We start from the raw sequence: 17655 nt of genomic DNA on the forward strand, positions 1-17655 counted from the left end.
TGTTCTGAGTGGTCAGTATGCACCTCTTGTATACATTCAGGCTTTGTGTAGAAACATTAGTCTGCATTTCTTGCATTTTGCAGACTTTTTGCCCTCCCCCCCCCCATTATATCATCTTTCCTCTCTATTCCCATTTGTGGGTGTGTAATAATGCTTCATGCATCTGATGAAGTGAGTTCTAGTCTAGTAAGGCATTTGCTTCAATCAAAGGCCCTCCTGAACTCAGATACTGAGAAGTAAGTCTCACTGACCAACCACAGTATGATTAACTTCTGAAAGCATCTGCCTTGATAGCTCTGTTGGTAGAGCATGAGACTCTTAGAGTTGTGGGTTCCAGCCCCATATTGGGCAAAATATTCCTACATTGCAGGGGGTTGGACTAGATCAGGCATCTCCAAACTGCGGCCCTCCAGATGTTTTGGCCTACAACTCCCATGATCCCTAGCTAATAGGAACAGTGGTCGGGGAAGATGGGAATTGTAGTCCAAAACATCTGGAGGGCCAAAGTTTGGGGATGCCTGGACTAGACTATTCTTGGGGTCCCTTCCAACTCTACAATTCTATATGAATGGAATCGGTGTACATATGTGAAACCTGAGATGGAACCCTGGAAAGACCCCAACATTGGCAGGAGGAGAGGGGACAATGGCCCTCCAAGCAGGCCTTGTTTGCCTATGAGGTGGAGTGAGACAGGCACCTTGGATATCAGAATGTCAAGGGATGGCCATCCTTGGAGGTTTTTAAGAAGAGGTTGGATGGTCCCCTGCCATGGATGCTTTAGCTGAGATTCATGCATTGCAGGGGGTTGGACTAGATGACCCTTGGGGGTCCCTTCCAACTCTACAATTCTATGATTCTCCAGTGGTAGGGAGCACAACACCAGAGAAGTGGCTGCAGCTTCTGGGCTTTGGTGAGATCTCCTAGGCCTCACATGGGATCTTGCTAGGACCCAGAAGCTGCATCTGCCCTGACCCTGATAAGTTCAGTGGTGTTTTGCCTGAAGTGGTGAAATGGGGCATAGCTGCCAAGTTTTCCCTTTTCTCGCGAGGAAGCCTATTCAGCATAAGGGAAAATCCCTTTAAAAAAGGGATAACTTGGCAGCTATGGAAATGGGGGCCGCAGGCCACCGCCGCCAGATCAAACAAAAAAGAAAGACAAATGTTGCAGTCAAAGCTAATTGATCAAGAAGAGCTGCAGCAATGATTGCACCACCCTCATCGCTGTGCCCGGGGAGGGAGCTGAGCCTAGAGCTAATCTGTTGAGAAAGTGGGAGGAAGAATTGAAGAGGCCAAACCCTGGACAATGAACTTTTAGAGACCTGTATGCCACTCCCCCTTATTTGACTATAGTTGTGTAATAATGGAGAGAGGGCTGCGCTGCCTGGCTCATGCCACCCTTTAATGCCCCTCAACAAGGTGCTGCCCAGGGCATGGGCATAGCCAGGATTTTTGTTGGGGAGGGAGAACCTCAGATTTGTCTTGATTTTTATTGATTGGGGGGAGCAGTTGCCCCCACTCCCCTTGGCTACGCCTATGGCCCAGGGGCAAATACCAGCATGGGCTCCCACATAGTACTAGGGTTTTCAGAACTGCCTCCACTACTCTCCTCACCTCTGTTTATTATGCTGCCTATAGGCATGGCCCTAGCCAGGATTTATGTTATGGGGGCAGAACACCCACTTGTTATTATCCTCTAGCTTTGTCTAGCAGATTCGGAATGCAATATCTCAACAACAGTTGTTCTAAATTACTTTCTTTTGACCCCAAGGGCTCAGAAAAAGCTGTCAGAATCTTTCTACAACTTCTACTTTTAGTTAAGTATCTTTATTTATTTACTTGATTTAGGGGGACAGTTGTGCCCCTGGCTATGCCCATGCACCCTTACCTATCAGAACCCCTAGATTCCCCCCCACCCCCAAAAGAACCCAATTTCCCTGAGGAAGGAGAGAGAATCCTGTGGTTTATGGTTCTCAAATAGTTTTGCAATAAGAAATATTATCCAAAGACTGAGGGAGCCCTGCAAGTGTACCGGTATTTAAGGTGGGGGGGGGAGGCTGGGGGGGGCGGAGCGGGCGGAGCTGCAGTATAAAGCTGCTGGGTTATAAAGGCAGCAAGGTTGGGCAACTGCAGGGCCCGGGAGCACTGAAAGCACGTGGCTGATCCTGCTCACTGAGAAAGAGAAAGGGTCTTTAGCTCGGCTAGCTCGTCTGGCCTGGCGCGGCGTGCCTTTCGCCTTCTGTTCCACGTGTTGCTTGTTGTGGGCGCTACAGGTTTCCCACCTGTGCGTCTCGGCGCCGCTGCTGTCGGCCAGGCGGAGCCGCTGTCGGAGAAGTGACAGGCCAGCGCGGGCTCTGATAGGATCCCCGGTGGAAAACAGTGCCCAAGCTCGACCCACTTTTCCCCAAACTCCGCCTCCCTCCCTCCCTCTCTTTCTCTTTCTCACGGCTGCCGCCGCCGGCTCGCTGGTAGGAAATAGTCGGGCGTGGAAGCTCGACGTGTCCGGAAAGGTGCGCGCTGGTCGGGCAGCTGCAGGCGCCTTTGCGCGCGGCGCTCTTTCTCGCCTCCAAACGGCTGCGGGGAGCGAGCGGGCACCATTATGCTGGACCCGTCGTCCAGCGAAGAAGAGTCGGACGAGGTGCTGGACGAAGACCGGCGGGAGGTGCTGGTGGTGACGGCGGCGGCGGCCAGCTCGCCGCGCACCCTCCCTGCCCCGCACCGAGAGCCTGGGCGCCCGGGGAACCGCGGCGTTGGAGACGGCGGCAGTGGTGGCGCGTCTGGGCGCCCGGCGAGCCCTAGCCCTTCGGTGCGCAGCGAAGGCAGGGAAGAGCAAGAGCGGCTACAGAAGGAAGAGAGCGAGAAGCGGCTCCGGCTGCAGCTTTACGCCTTCATCGTGCGCTGCATCGCGTACCCGTTCAACGCCAAGCAGCCCACCGACATGGCCCGGCGGCAGCAGAAGGTGAGCAGCGCCCGGAGCGCAGCGCCAGCCGGGCTCGGCCGCAGGACGCGCCGATGCTTCCCATTCCGCCTCTTCTGAGCGGGCGGATGGTTTGGCTAGGGGGCGGAAAGGTCCGGCGGGCGGGAGGACTTTCCCTTTCCAGCCACTTTCCCCTCCCACTTTCAGCCTCCAGAGCAGGAAACTGCAGGCATCGCATGCAACTGGTAGCGCGAGCCTCTGCTTGCAAGTCGCCTGCATTGCAATGCGTGCCCGGAAGATCTCCGCGCAGCGATGCCGTTCCCAACAATGTATGGGTTCTGGGAGACAGGATTTCTGTTGCGGGGGACAAGTAGCCAGGATTTATTGGGGGCGGGCAGGACACCCACCTGTCATCACCCTCTGTCTAGCAGACTCCCAATGCAATGTCTCATCAACAGTTGTTTTAAATTACTTTCTTTTGACCTCAAGTGCTCAGAAAAATCTGTCAAAAATTGTCTGCAATTTCTACTTTGTTATTTTTATTTATTTACTCGAGGGGGGCACAGCTGCCCGCTCGCCCCCTGCCGACGTTCATGTCCGTAGGTGGGTGAGGGGAAGTAGAGATTCACAGTGGATCGCAGGATCTTCTCGGTTCTTCCACCTGGTCTTTCAGTATATCGAACTCCCCCCCCCCTCCTTTTCTTTCTGGCTGCAGTATGTTTTGTGTCAGTGGGTCACACGGCGCAGAGACAGGGAAGTAAACTCTTCCCCTGTGAGCTGAGAAATGCCTGTGCGCGCATCTGCTGCCTGTTGGATGGCGTTGCCGCTCTTCCTTTGCTGCAACAGGTTGAGGCGCTCTTTCCTAGTTAGCAGGATCCTGGGGAGGGAAAGCAGCTCTTCGAGCGCACGCAGCTCCCGGGCAGGCGCCCAGACGGCTGGGTTGGTGGGGTCAAGTCTTGGCGGTCGTGTAACGCGGATTCCTCAAGAAACGTCAACTGCTGCTCGCTGTGGAGCCGGAAAGCCGGAAGGAAACGCTCCCTGCAGAGTAATCCCCGTGCGATTAAATGCGGGATATAGAAACATAGGAATCTGCTTTATAGCCAGAGACGCATACCGTTGGCATTGTTGACACAGGCAGTCAGCTGCTCTCAAGCCTTTCCTGGTTACGCCATGCCAGGGAAGGAAGCGAGGACTTTCTGTTCTGCATGCAAAGCGTGTGCTTTGAGCTATTGTCCCCCATCCCGCTGTGTTTAGTGGGGCACAGTTCCCAATAAGTATTTTTTTTTGGACTGCAGTCTTCATAATTGCAGTCCTGTACCCACTTACCTGGAAGGAAGTCCCAGAGAATTGAATGGGGCTGACATCCTAACGGCATGTAAATGATTGCAGTTAGAGGTTAGGCTAGTACAGAACAAAATTTGGAGATATTACACTGGAAGGGCTGAACATTGGGGAACCGGGTGGATTGGTGCTGCTTGAATTCAGTAGGGCTTACTCTTGAGGAACCTAAGGGGTTTATGTGGCTTTGTTTATTATAACAGCTTCACCAACTTGCAGCAACTCCAGTCTGCTGATACTTTGTTATAATATGGGCTCCCCATATTATCCCCAGTTGCTGAGACCGGCCTTGTTTTCCTCCTACTGAAGCATCTCTCTCTGTGCCTCTTGAAGGTGATACATGGTTTCCTTTGGAAAGCAGGTGATTGAAAGCAAGATGCTTGGGGGAAATAATAGAGTAGAAATTGCTTCAGGCAACAAACAAGACATCCATTTTGCTTGGGTCCCCTGTGCAACTGTGTGTTAAGAGACCGTCGCCCAATGAAATGAAGCTATTGACATTCCAATAAAACGGAACAGAATTGTATCTGACTAGCCAAGCATTATTTAGGGATGAGCTTCTTCACAAGTAGCATCCTTTAGTTGCAAAAGGGAGAGGGGCTGACTTCATTGAAAGGTCTTTTATTTTAGGATGTCCCTGAACATAATAAAGTATGGGGGGTTAAAAACAACAACTTTTGAATGGCATGTTGGGTGAAAACAGGGCTTCTCATCCCTAACATAGGTTCACCTTTCTCCTTATCCTCCTCTTCAGCTCCATTTCCTTGAGTTAAATTGGACCCCATTCTTTTTTAGGGCCAGATCTCAGTGTGAGATTGGCCTTCAGGTGAATGCTTTTAGACCACAGATTTGATTAAAACTCCATGTCCAATCTGAACACCTCCGGAAAGATCTGTGAGCAGCCTGCTAGGGGAAGTGCTGTGTTTCAACGAGAGACCACATATTTTGCATACAGAATGAGTTCTCGAGTTCAAACCTTGGCCTCTCCGGATAAGGCTGCAAAAGACTCCTCTTTGCATCCTTGGAGAGCTGCTTCCCGTCAGTGTAATCAGCATAGAGCAAGGTGTGTGTTTGTTGAGTGGCCAAAATGCTGTGCCGGATGGACCAATGGTCTCTCTCGGTAGAAGGCAACTTTCTCTTCTAGATTCTTGCCAGCTCCTGGAGGTATCACGAGAAGTTCAGAAGTATTTTCAGTCCTGGCGTAGCATTTTCCACGTGAATTCCTCCATCATGGTCTAAAATGGTGCCCATGAAGAGAAAACCTTTGTTTGGAGGGAGCCGCTTAATGGCATTTTCCTCCGTAATACCTACTAGATTGTCATTCGAGGCTTTATTATTTGGGGTAATGCAGTGCTATTCTCTTGACTGTCTGGTGTGGTGTTACCAAGAGTTATGATAATACCTTATTGTGACTCTTGTGATTACTGTATATCAATGGCATAACAATAATAATTGTGGTAGAATTGGCCTCTGAAGAGCAGACTAAATGATGGGTATTGGGTGAAAAACATTTGACATCTTATCCTGAATTAAATGCTACCTGTAATCGTTGCTCAGAAGTGATGGCTCCTGTATACTGTAATTACCGGTAATGGACCTGAGATTCATTTGCTTTGGGCATTTACGTACATTTCACACGGGCATATTAATTTCTATCTTGCAGTGGAATTGTGTCTGCAATAGAAGCCCGTAGATGTGATCATCAATCTTGCTTAAATGCTAGTACTGAGAGATGTGGGTTTTGAGAACTTCTTTGAAACCTTCCCTGTTTATTTGGCATGTTTTACTTGTTCCAACTGCAGCTTCATTTAAGTGTCCTTAAAAAACAATAATTCTGTAGGCCCACTGGAATCCAACTGTTTGAGAATGACTAAAGCACATGGCTTTATTTAGGCAAATAATGCTAAATGGACCCAACAATGAATGGTACTGTACTGTAGCACAGAGAAACTGAAGACTTCACAAACCTGTTTTGTAAGGGCAAAGCCGATTGGTATTGATTTTCTGTGTTCTAGATTAGTAAATAATTGCTGTTCTCTTTTTGTACCCCTGAGTATAAATTGCAGGGGCTACTGAAGTTTCCTTTTCTTTTCTGAGTTTCATTGAATTCTCTGGCATTTCTCAAACTGCTAAATTATTCAGTTCTGCATTAGTGTTCTTTTTTTTGGGGGGGGGGGTTTGTCTGCAAAATATTCCTGGATATGTTTGTGCACCTAGAAACCAGCAGATCTAGGAGTTGGTTAATAAAAACGAGATCTTCAGACCTCCAGATCCTAAAGGATGTTAACCTTTTAAAATAAATATGTAGGAGAGCACTGGAAGACTGATGCCTCTCTTGGAATGAAACAAGGCACACTGAGTTCTTTTGCAAGGTATCTTCCTGATACCTTCTCGCAGCAGATGATTAGTTGTCTTTGTTCTTGATGCACAGCAACCCCATCTGTCATCTTTTTCTTGCTCTTTATTTGTCACTACTTTGAGCTTGTCCATTTATGTCGTCTCCATCATTTCTTCATGTGCCTCTCCCTTTCATTCCTCTTAGACGTCTGTGTCCCAGAATTGGGAGAGAACTGGAGGGGACCAGTCAGCTCAGATGTGGTGGGCTCTTTTGGATTCTGCACCACAAATCACAAGTCATTTGGATCAGCATGGCTCCCATGCAGAGGTCCACTTGACCCAGTTCTATTTCCTCCAACCCCCCAGGTTATGGCGTAGAAGGAGCTAATGGAACATTCCCTATACCAATGTTATTCCCTATACCAGTTATTACTAAGCAACTCTGGCAGTCTTACTTTTCCTTGCTGTTTAAGGGTAAAAGCTACCCACAATTCAGATTTCAGCCTTCGGAATTTTAAAGCTGCGAAACTGAACATAAATGGTTTAAAGCATATTCAGATCCGGAACAAAATAGATTGCAAATGTGATTACAAATGTAGATAGATTATGATTAAAATTAAGGCACAGGGCCTTGGCACATCTCTTTGTATTGATAGTGACCTCAGATTAAGTTTTCCATTCCTGCTGCACACTAGACTGTGTGCAGGTTTTGCTAATTGATTTCTCCATGCGTTGTGTTGGTGATTTACCATCATGTGAGTTATGTCCTCCAAGCAATAGGAAACTCACCTCAGACTTCTAAAAACAAGTGCTAGGTCTGTAGAGGTTCCTGTAATAGATAAATAGTTTGGTCAAAAGCATGGCATTCCATCTGAATATCTACACTGCAGGAAACTTCCTACAGTTGTTCTTCAATGTTTAGTGGTGGAAGTGAGATGTGACAGAGACAAATAACTCCTTGGATGGTAAAACAGATAACTCATCCTATGATAAGTCTTTCTGGCCTTTTCTCTACAACAACCTGTCTCTTCTCTTTCCCCTCCCCACATGCCTGACATGTACCTCAGAGTCGTACAGTTTTGCCATGTGGAGAGTTTAGGCCTAAGCTTGTGGTAATTTCTCTCTGTAAGTCGAAACTATGTTAGAAACTCCGATATACAGGGTGTTCGAAAAGTAACTATGCATTTATAGTAGGTTTACAGTTACTTTTCAGACACCCTGTATAGGCTAGGTGCCAAATGGCTCCTTAAAGCAAGGTTGCAATTGCCAAAACGGAATGTCTAGTTTCCATTCTGGGGCAAGATGGCACTAAAGTCTTATTTTTCAAATGATGAACTGATTGTGATTGATTCTCAGTTAAACATCTGGCTAGTTCAGATGACAACCTTGACGTAGGTTAAGCTTTGAGAACTTAAAGAAGAAAAGTCACTTGATCCAGGGACCATTCCAAATTCTTTTTCCTAATGGTGACTATTCCTGTTCAGGCAGCATAGAAAAAGCTTGTTGCTTCCTAAAATTCATTCTGATTGTGCAGATAAAAATATAACTAATGGAACTGATAGAATTCTACAGGATGTGGTTTGAGTATGTGAAAACAGTCAAGATCAGGCATCCCCAAACTGCGGCCCTCCAGATGTTTTGGCCTACATCTCCCATGATCCCTAGCTAACAGGACCAGTGGTCAGGGAAGATGGGAATTGTAGTCCAAAACATCTGGAGGGCCAAAGTTTGGGGGTGCCTGGTCAAGATCCAAGGATCCTCAGACACACACCTCCAGATCGTAGAGATGTCAAGCACCATCCTAGCGTCCAGGCATCTTCACTTGGTTGCAAGTGGCCGATAGCTAGGTGCAAAATGTGTCTGGCACCAGGCTAATTTCGAACACTAAAATAATGGTGCCTTTGAGAATCCTGCATTGGCATGGCTGTCGATTGACTCTGAGTGAAGGCCTGCCCATTTTCTTCACCAGTTCCCTCTTTTTCTTCACCAGTTCCCTCTTCAGGACAAATGAATAGCTAACCTTCACAGGCTGATAGCAGTGCAGACATTGTGTGGATTTCACACGCACTTGGTCCCTCAAAAGACAGCACATCGTCTGTACTTAGTTCCTGTGTATTCTGTTCAATAGATTGCTGTCATGGTCAAACAAGTTATTAACGTCGCCCTTTGAAAAAACGAGTGATTGGAGTCGCAGGTCTATGCAATAAATTTCCAGAGTTCAACCTTCTGACAATTGTGCTTTCCCCCCTTCTTCTTCTTTTTTTAAGGACCTAACTTTCCAAGGGGTGATTTGCTGGTCCCCGGTGTTCTTTTCGTTTTATGTTGCTGCTAAGGATTAATAACTGGCTACTTCTGTCTGCTCATTCACACTTGCTCAACATGAAGCATTTGCCGCATCCAGTATCTTGCGAGGTGTGCTGCTATTTTTATGCTACTGAAAATGACTTTCCCCAGGGAATTCTCCCGGGGATTGTCTCCCGTTGCTTGACACAGGCTGTTAACGGATGCAGTGATAGCCTTTTCATGCTCGATGGGATCATTGTTTGCAGTGTTAGAAACTCATATATATATATATATATATATATATATATATATATATATATATAATATCTAGGCTCCAAGTGGCTCCTTAAACCAAGGCTACAGTCACCAAAACCGGAATGTCTAGTTGCCATTTTGGGGCCAGGCGGCTCAAAAGTCTTTATTTTCCAACATGGTTTTGGGTTCCCGAAATTAGTTCTGATTGTGATATCACTGGTAGAATTCTACAGGATGTGTTGCTAGTGTGTGAAAACAGGCAAGATCCAAGGATTCTCCAGGCATGTACCTCCAGATGGTGCTGACGTCAGACGCCATCCTGGCACCCGGGCATCTTTATTGGTCACAAGTGGCTCATAGCCAGGTACAGAATGCACCTGGTGAATTTCGGATGCTTGTTGCCTATATCTGAAGCAGGGATCCTGAGCAGGAGCACATGCTTCTCTCTCTCTCTCTCTCTCTCTCTCTCTCTCTCTCTCTCTCTCTCTCTCTCTCTCTCTCTCTCTTTTTAAATGTGCAAAAGTTGACCTTTCAAACTTAGAGTGACTTTTCTCTTTGAGCACTTAGAATTTGTTAGTGAACATTCCCAGTCCCCACAGCAGCTCATCCAGTGGCTCCAGAGGTTTGCTGGTGGCAGGAGTTTTTTTATTTAAGCTAATAATAATAATAATAATAATAATAATAATAATAGTAGTAATAATAATGTTTCTTGGAAAGATGCTTGAGTTTATGTACGATGGGAAGTTATTTGCAGCATGAGCAACAAAATGAAAACATCAGCTTGCATGTGTATGTTTATAGGGAGCTTGTTACAACTTGGTGTGCAACTGTTACAACTTCTAACAGTATAAAAAGAAAGAGTTGTGGTTTTTAAAACTACGACAAGCTTCATATAGGAAAGTGCAGATACATGCTCTGTAAGTTCATTGTAAAAGGCCCTCAAAAATGCAGAAATGGCCGAAAAGCAATTGTTCTTTCACTTTCTCTGTTCTGGCACGGAACCCTGTTGCCAAAAAAGCCAGATTCTAGTCCAAAGGCAGGTGAGATTTTTCTGAAGCAGTGCCATTTTTAATTTTGGGGAATTGGAAATGGGAGCCTGAGGATGAGGAGATGAACAAGGCCCACTGCTTGATATGGTACTACTGGTTCCACATCAACCGTTAGAAATATAAACAATCCAAATTGTGTGTGTGCACACACACACAAATGCAGGTTTTTTTTTGGGGGGGCAGTACTCACTGATATGGGGTACTTGCACCCTTTTTGGGTGCCCATGGCAGCCATTTTGAGATGCCACCTGTGACACTTCTATCAATATATGAGTACAGATAACTACTTTTTAAAACCAAAACAACAACATTACGTTAGGTGCTGGAACTCATGTTTTGCTTAAGGTGCTGTGGGTGCCAACACAAAATGGTTGCCATGGGTTGTAAATAGAGGCTGTATATACACATTTAGGCAAGCATGTACATTTGAAGTTCATATCGTGGTATTCATTTCAACCCTGATGTGTGTGTCTCTGTGTGTGCTATGGAAAAATCACAATGTGGTAAGGACTGTGAAACTGCCAATGCCTTTACATAGCTCCATCCTTATTTCAGACATTGTGATATATCGTTATATTACGAGGTTTAGCTGGTTATACATCACAATGTTGAAAACCAGAATTGCCCATCCCTAGTTGTATGTGAGCAAGCCTCCCCATTATTGGAACCCCGATTCTGCAGATCTCCACATTGGATGAATGGGGAAATCATGCATGTACTGCTAGTCTGTAGACTTCCTCCTCAGTGCATGGATGATAGGAACATGGCGGCAGGGTCATGAACGGAGGGTCTCTGACCTTCAGAGAGTTGTGGGAGGGTAGAAGAGATTGGTGCTTCCACGTGGCATCAAATGAGTGAATTTTCTGTGATGCACATTCCATTTTGCAAAGAGATGGGAAATGTAAGCAGCCCAAAGCTCAGCTTATGGTCATCACCCAACACTCCCTCTGGCCTTCCCATATTATCTGACACAATTAACTGCTTTTTCCTTTTGTGGAATATTCATTAGGGAGAGCGATGGAAGCAACACATTTAAAACAAATCCTCAGTCTGAAATAAAACACATCTCTGAAGGGATAGTTGCTCTGCTTATATTATTTTGGAAAGCTTACAAAATCCCTTCCATGGGACCACAACACTTAATTTTATGAGCCGAGTTTCGTTAATGAATTCTAATTGTTTCTAAATGTGATGAGCGTTTATACCATTTCCACCCATCAGATGCAAAATGAGGTCAGCTCCAGTTACAACCATTTGGCAACACGCCTGCTAATAAATGCGAAAGCAGTTTTGATATAAGTGTTGCCTCATAGGTTGAATAATTTGTGTTTTGACTGTTTTAACTACTACTTTCTGACAATTTCCAGGGTTTTTTTTAACAGTCTGCAAATACAATTGAGATAATTTGAAAATTTATGTCTTGTGACAAAATGACCGTATGCTCTTTCATTGGGTACATTTAAATCTTTCTGCCATCTCATCCTTTTTGTTGAGCAACATTGTATTATGAGTAACTGAAAGAGGTCAGGACATGGTGTTTCAATGAACAAACTAATCTACAAAGGAATTTAAGGCAGTGAGTTTCCACTAACTAGCATAGCATTCAGCCTTCCATCAGCAAATTAGCAACTTAAAAGTTATAGTTCCTTAGATAGTACAGGAAGCAGAGTTCTTAAGTACAGAGTGTTTATATCTTGGTTACAGGTAGGTAGCCGTGTTGGTCTGACATAGTCGAAACATAAAATTAAAAAAAAAATGTAGCAGTGATCATAGATTGATGTTGGCAAAACGCATCAAATAGAAAGCTAGCTGTCAAAACCCTCAGCTGTCAAACACATACAATAGTTTTAACGTACAGCGCTGGCAAACCTTCCTGTACATCAGTATGCATAAACACGCATTCACAAGTTGGGTCAGGGGGACATTAGAGGGCAGCAGGTCACAACTGGACTGGCCAGAGTTGGGAGGATCCTGATGGAACTGGTTAGAGCGAGTTAGAGCAGGGGAGGCTGGTCCAAACCTGAAGGGTCAGATCCAGGTTAGGAGGAAGACAATGGGGAAATGGTGGAGTTGTGGAAAAACACCAAGGATCACGAGTTAGAGAGGAGGGGGATGTTTGAGGAGTGGGCAGGTGACAGAGGCATGGTCGTGGTGAACGTGAGGAACAAGGGCTTCCCTTATGGTGGGTTTTTGGGGTGTTGGCAGGATGTGACCTATGCAAGGACACCACCTCTTAGGGGCTTGACCAATTGTCATTGGACAAAGGATGCACCTCTAGTTAAACATTGACAGTTCTGAAAATTTACAATAAAGGGGGGTGCCTGCTTTCATTCTGGGCGACCTTCCGGATCTACATTCTGTCTCCCGCTGTGTTCTTTATGCGCGCTCACCACAAAAAATTCCTTCCAGTAGCATCTTAGAGACTAACTAAGTTTGTCATAGGTATGAGCTTTCGTGTGCATGCACACTTCTTTAGATACACTGAAACAGAAGTCACCAAAGGATAAATGGACATAAATCTGACATCAGGAATCACAAAACAGAGAAACCAGTAGGAGAACACTTCAATCTCCCAGGACATTCTATACAGGATCTCAAAGTAGCTGTCTTATTACAGAAAAAATTCAGAAACAGACTGGAAAGAGAAGTTGCTGAATTGCAACTCATTACCAAGCTTAAAACCATGGAGAGACCTGGTCTGAATAAAGACATTGGATTCTTATCTCATTATACATGATAAAGCTTTCTTTAGCCATCTCACCCCTTGCTTTTTTCCTGCAAGACCAATTGCAGTCGTTAACAGTCGCCAACAGGTTTACCACTCCTATCAGCCAACCACCCATTCCCACCACCCTTCTGAGTAATACCCCTCCCCACCCTCTGACTATACATAAGGGTCTGGTGACTTCTGTTTCAGTGTATCTGAAGAAGTGTGCATGCACACGAAAGCTCATACCTATGACAAACTTAGTTGCTCTCTAAGGTGCTACTGGAAGGATTTTTTATTTTATTTTATATCTTGGGACATCCTTATGCTGAAAACCATAGTTTAGTGTGATGTGAAGGAGGGAGCCTCTGTGTGGCTGAGAGGAAGAATTCATAATTTCTCCACAGAGCCAAGGAGTACCTGTGAAGCATAGAAGAGCCAGAGCATTGTGGGTAATGTGTGAGGAATTTTTTATATACAGAGTAAATTGGATACTGAAAGAACATATGACTTGCTGTGTTCAGCATAATTCTAGGAGTTACTTATTCAACTGTGGACACAGAGATGAACCTCTTGTCTCTCTGCCAGTGATAGAGGCCTAGTTCTCACTAGGAGATGAGGATATAAACTTGTGTCTGTGCACTATGACTTCAAGGTCAGGCAAAAGACCCTTGGATGGTTAAGTCCAGTCAAAGCTGACTATGGGGTTGCGGCTCTCATCTCACTTTCAGGTTGAGGGAGCTGGCATTTGTCCACAGACCGTGACGGAAGCCAGAGCGCATGGAAATGCTGTTTACCTTCCCGCTGCAGCGGTACCTATTTGTCTACTTGCACTGGCGTGCTTTTGAACTGCTAGGTTGGCAGGAGCTGGGACAGAGCAACAGGAGCTCACTCTGTTGCGGGGATTTGAACCACCAACCTTCTGATCGGCAAGCCCAAGAGGCTCAGTGGTTTAGACCACAGTGCCATCTGTGTCATGGTGTCCCATTGTGCCAGAAGAGGTTTAGTCATGCTGGCCACATGACCCAGAAAGCTGTCTATGGACAAACACTGGCTCCCTTGGCCTGAGATGAGTGCCACAACCCCATAGTTGCTTTTGACTGGACTTAACCACCCAGGGGTCCTTTACCTTTACCTTTTTTATGGCTTCAAACAGCAAGCGGGGGCTCACATTACGACATGTTCTTTGTATTAAACAACAGGAACCCTGCACATAGAAAACCAGCCTATTAGGGCTATGTGAGACCCTCTTCTTGACACCGTAGTAGATCAGTGATGGCCAAACTTGGCCCTCCAGTTGTTTTGGGACTACAACTCCCATCATCCCTAGCTACCAGGACCAGTGGTCAGGGATTATGGGAATTGTAGTCCCTAAACAGCTGGAGGGCCAAGTTTGGCTATCACTGCCCTAGATAGAAAATAAGAATCTGATATACTTTCTGATATACCTTCTACGCTCTTGCCTATATATGCATGACAAGGGTGTAATAAAACACCTTTACCACATACAAATTATTGTGGTGTCTGTTCAGCTATTTCTGAAACATTTTGAATTTGAGGGGAGGCTTCTGTTTGGAAATTGTTCGGCCACTGTCAAATCATAAACGAAAAACCAGCTAATATATGATGTCAGTACATCAATTCTACCTCTGATCTTTTGATGAATACATGAGGGGAAAACTCTGCAACTAGACATAACTTTTAAAAAGGTGACCTGTCTTAATAGAGTATCTGTATTTTCATGGTGGGGAGTGTTAGGGGCTAACAGAGCACAAGGGGAATTTACAGCGGCTGGTGCAGGAAACTTGAATTATAGGTCCCAAGTTTTTAGTACATACCTAGTTTAGGCTTCCAGAAGCTCCCATTCTTTCCAGTCCCTTGTCCACTGAAAATTGAAAGTATAAAATATTTGATACATCCCCCAATTCACAGGAAAATGGATCTGAGGCCTAGCCCATCAGCCTAGCTTTAAGACAATTGCAAGCCTACATGCCTCTGAAGAGCTGGTCTTTGGGGTGCTGCTGTTTTCTCAGTTCCGACACAATGCCAAGAAAGCCTTTTAAATTAAATGTTTGTTGAGCTTGTACAACAGGTACACAGCAGTTGAAAATGTAATGTGGTATGCCAAGCACTCTTGGCTCTACTTGGTAATATTTGCTCCATCTAAAAATTTTTGAACAGAGCCAAAACTGAGCCAAAAACAAATTAGTCTTATAATTATGAGGCGAGTTACATCAAATATTTTGGCTGGCCATGAAAGGTGTTTTGATTCCGCCCCCCTTAATTCCAATTCAAAGCCATAGTTTTCTTTTTTAAACCATTTCAGAGGGATAATTATGCTTACACATGCTTCTTGAGAATAATGTTGCCTGAACTAGCAAGACCAAGTGTACCGACAGAAGTAGCATGCCTAGTTTTTTGCGACTAGAGAATGTACGGTAGCTGAAATAGCTAGTGCTCTCCACTGCAAAATAGGCTTCCAGTTGCATATATTACCTTGCATTTTCCAGAATAATGGCTGTGAAGAAGCAAAGAGATTTTGCTGGAAGTGTAAACGGGTAGATGAATCTTCTTTATCATCTGTGGTGGACTTGCAAGAAAGTGAGGGTATTTTGGGAAATGATACATGCGAGATAAAAAAAATGTTTAAAGGGAGCATATCAAAAAAAGCCCAAAGGGTTTCTCTTAGGGGTTATAGGGCAGAAATCCCCCTCCCCCAAAAATGTAAAAGATAGTTATGTATGTAATAATAGCAGCTAGGATTTTATATTTGCAAAAATGGAAGGAAGAAGTTCTCACCAAAGAAGAATGGATAAGTAAGATAATGGACTCTGCAGAACTGGCAAAATTAACAGCAAAATTAAGATAATCTAATGATGAATGTTTTATGGAAGAATGGATGCCTTTTGGGGGACTATTTAAAGAAATATTATAGTATGATGATCTCATGTGCAGGATTTGAGGTATAGGGTGCAGCAGGAGAGAAAAAACAACTCTATAGGAAAAGGGGTAGGAAGCTGACAAAAATAAGAGAAAATATGACACTGTATTATGACTGTATATGTTAAAAATGTTGAAGCTTAATAAAACACAATTGAAAAAAGACTTCCGGCCAATCGCTCAGCAATGGCGGGTGCCATTTTCCTCGGCTGAGGAGAACGGTGTGCTTTTGAGGAAGGGGGGGGGACTGCTCCAGTGCAGCTGCCCCCCAGGAGAAACCCCAAATTGAGCTTTTTGGGGACGTGGATCCGGCAGACGCCAGAAGCGAGCTCCCCGCTCCCCCGGTTTGCCTATTTTTGGGTGATGAGAGAGCAGGGGGTCAGAGCAAATCGTGGCACATTGGAACAAAGCTACCTCAGAGGCACAAAGCTGCGACCCTGCCAGGCAACAGCGATCGGTTCTTCCTAAAAATTGAAAAAAATTCGAGGACATTGGATACCGTGAGTTAAAGGAGAAATTTAAGAAATTTTTTAATAATTGGAATGAATTGGCCACGGGAGGAGATTTAAACAGGAAGTGGATCTCCTCCATTGTGAGGACTGTAATGCAGTTAATTTGCCTATAGTCGGAAAAGTGAAAGGAATCTTTTAAATATCAAGGACTGGACTCAATTCCTTCCCCCGGAGGCAGGGTAAAGGGGAGAAGGATTAAATTCATCAAAATCCCTGCAAAAATTCTTAATTTGGACTAGGGAAAATCCCCCTGGAAACTGAAGTCGGGTCCCGGAAGGAAGCAGCAAGCCGCCATTATGACATCACAATAGAAAGGAATTTGTTTACCCTTTTGACACTGAGAACTGTCAATTCTGAAGAGAGTTTGACATTGCTTCTTTTATAGATGGACATAAGAATTTTAAGATACGAAAAAGATTTTAAAAATGAGAAACATAACCAGTTTGGACATAAGTTTGATTTCTGAGGTTTTTGGAAATACAATTGTTCAACTTCCTGCTGTGCTCTGTTCCCATGAAATCTGAGATAAACAGGATAACTGTAGCCATAACATCGTCTGAAGGCCTTGACTTCCAGAAGGATCTTTTGGAATTGTTTTTGGACTTGAGAAACGAGCTGCAGCAAAATAACATATTGTTGCGTAAAAGTAATACAGAATGGCGTGAAAGGAACCAGAATTGTCAGGACAGAGAAAAAGGATTAACCCCAACAGAGAGCGAAGTCATGCAAGAGGAACAACCAGCAGTCTTGGACAGTGTAATGGAATTTGTTCCCCCAGTGAGGCGGGGGGGGGGGGGAACAGAACAACTGCCTGATCCAAGGAGTCACCAAAGGAGAACCAGCATGGAGTAATGTCCTCCCAGTGAGAGAGGGAGCGCAGGATCCATACTGGAGTCAGAATATAAAGGGAATAAAAACTGAGAAAGTGCTGGTGAAGAGAATTTTTGTTGGACGGTTTTGTACTATAGCATTTGAAAAAACAGGGAGGCATCAGAAGATGATTGAGGAAGAATGGTGGGTAGGCTGGGACAGGGTGGGAGTGGGGTGAGGCATTCGTAAGATGACAAAATTTTCTATGACCGCCACTTCGTCTTATGAAGCGTGGCCATAGAAAGCAGCAAAGGAAGATCAGCTGTCAGTGTGGGAAGCTGACAGCTAATCTTCCTTTGCCAGGGGGGAAGGAACCAAAATGCGGCAGTGCGGCGGCTGCCCCTGCCTGTTTTCTCCTTGGCTCGGGGAAGACAGGCGGGGGCAAGCAGCACCCGCTGCAATTCTGCTCCGTCCCCCACCGCCGCCTCTCGCCCCGCACCGCTGGCACGGA

At 45.2% G+C, this 17655-nt stretch overlaps 1 protein-coding gene across 7 annotated transcripts in view; it reads left to right on the forward strand.

The window, feature by feature from the left end:
* The first annotated feature begins 2447 nt into the window (after positions 1–2447).
* CADPS2 (calcium dependent secretion activator 2) overlaps positions 2448–17655 on the forward strand; it is a 327080-nt gene continuing 311872 nt past the window's right edge. For 4 of the 7 annotated variants that reach the window (XM_060279570.1, XM_035128678.2, XM_035128680.2 and 1 more), the window contains exon 1: positions 2448–2955. In XM_060279570.1, the coding sequence (XP_060135553.1) occupies positions 2596–2955 (360 nt within the window). In that variant the 5' untranslated portion in view covers positions 2448–2595. Of the gene's footprint in view, positions 2956–3647; positions 3959–17655 lie in introns of those variants that run through there. The other 3 variants (XM_035128683.2, XM_035128685.2, XM_060279569.1) reach the window with 2 other exon arrangements.

Source organism: Zootoca vivipara, chromosome 10, assembly GCF_963506605.1.
Source record: "Zootoca vivipara chromosome 10, rZooViv1.1, whole genome shotgun sequence".
NCBI lineage: Eukaryota > Metazoa > Chordata > Lepidosauria > Squamata > Lacertidae > Zootoca > Zootoca vivipara.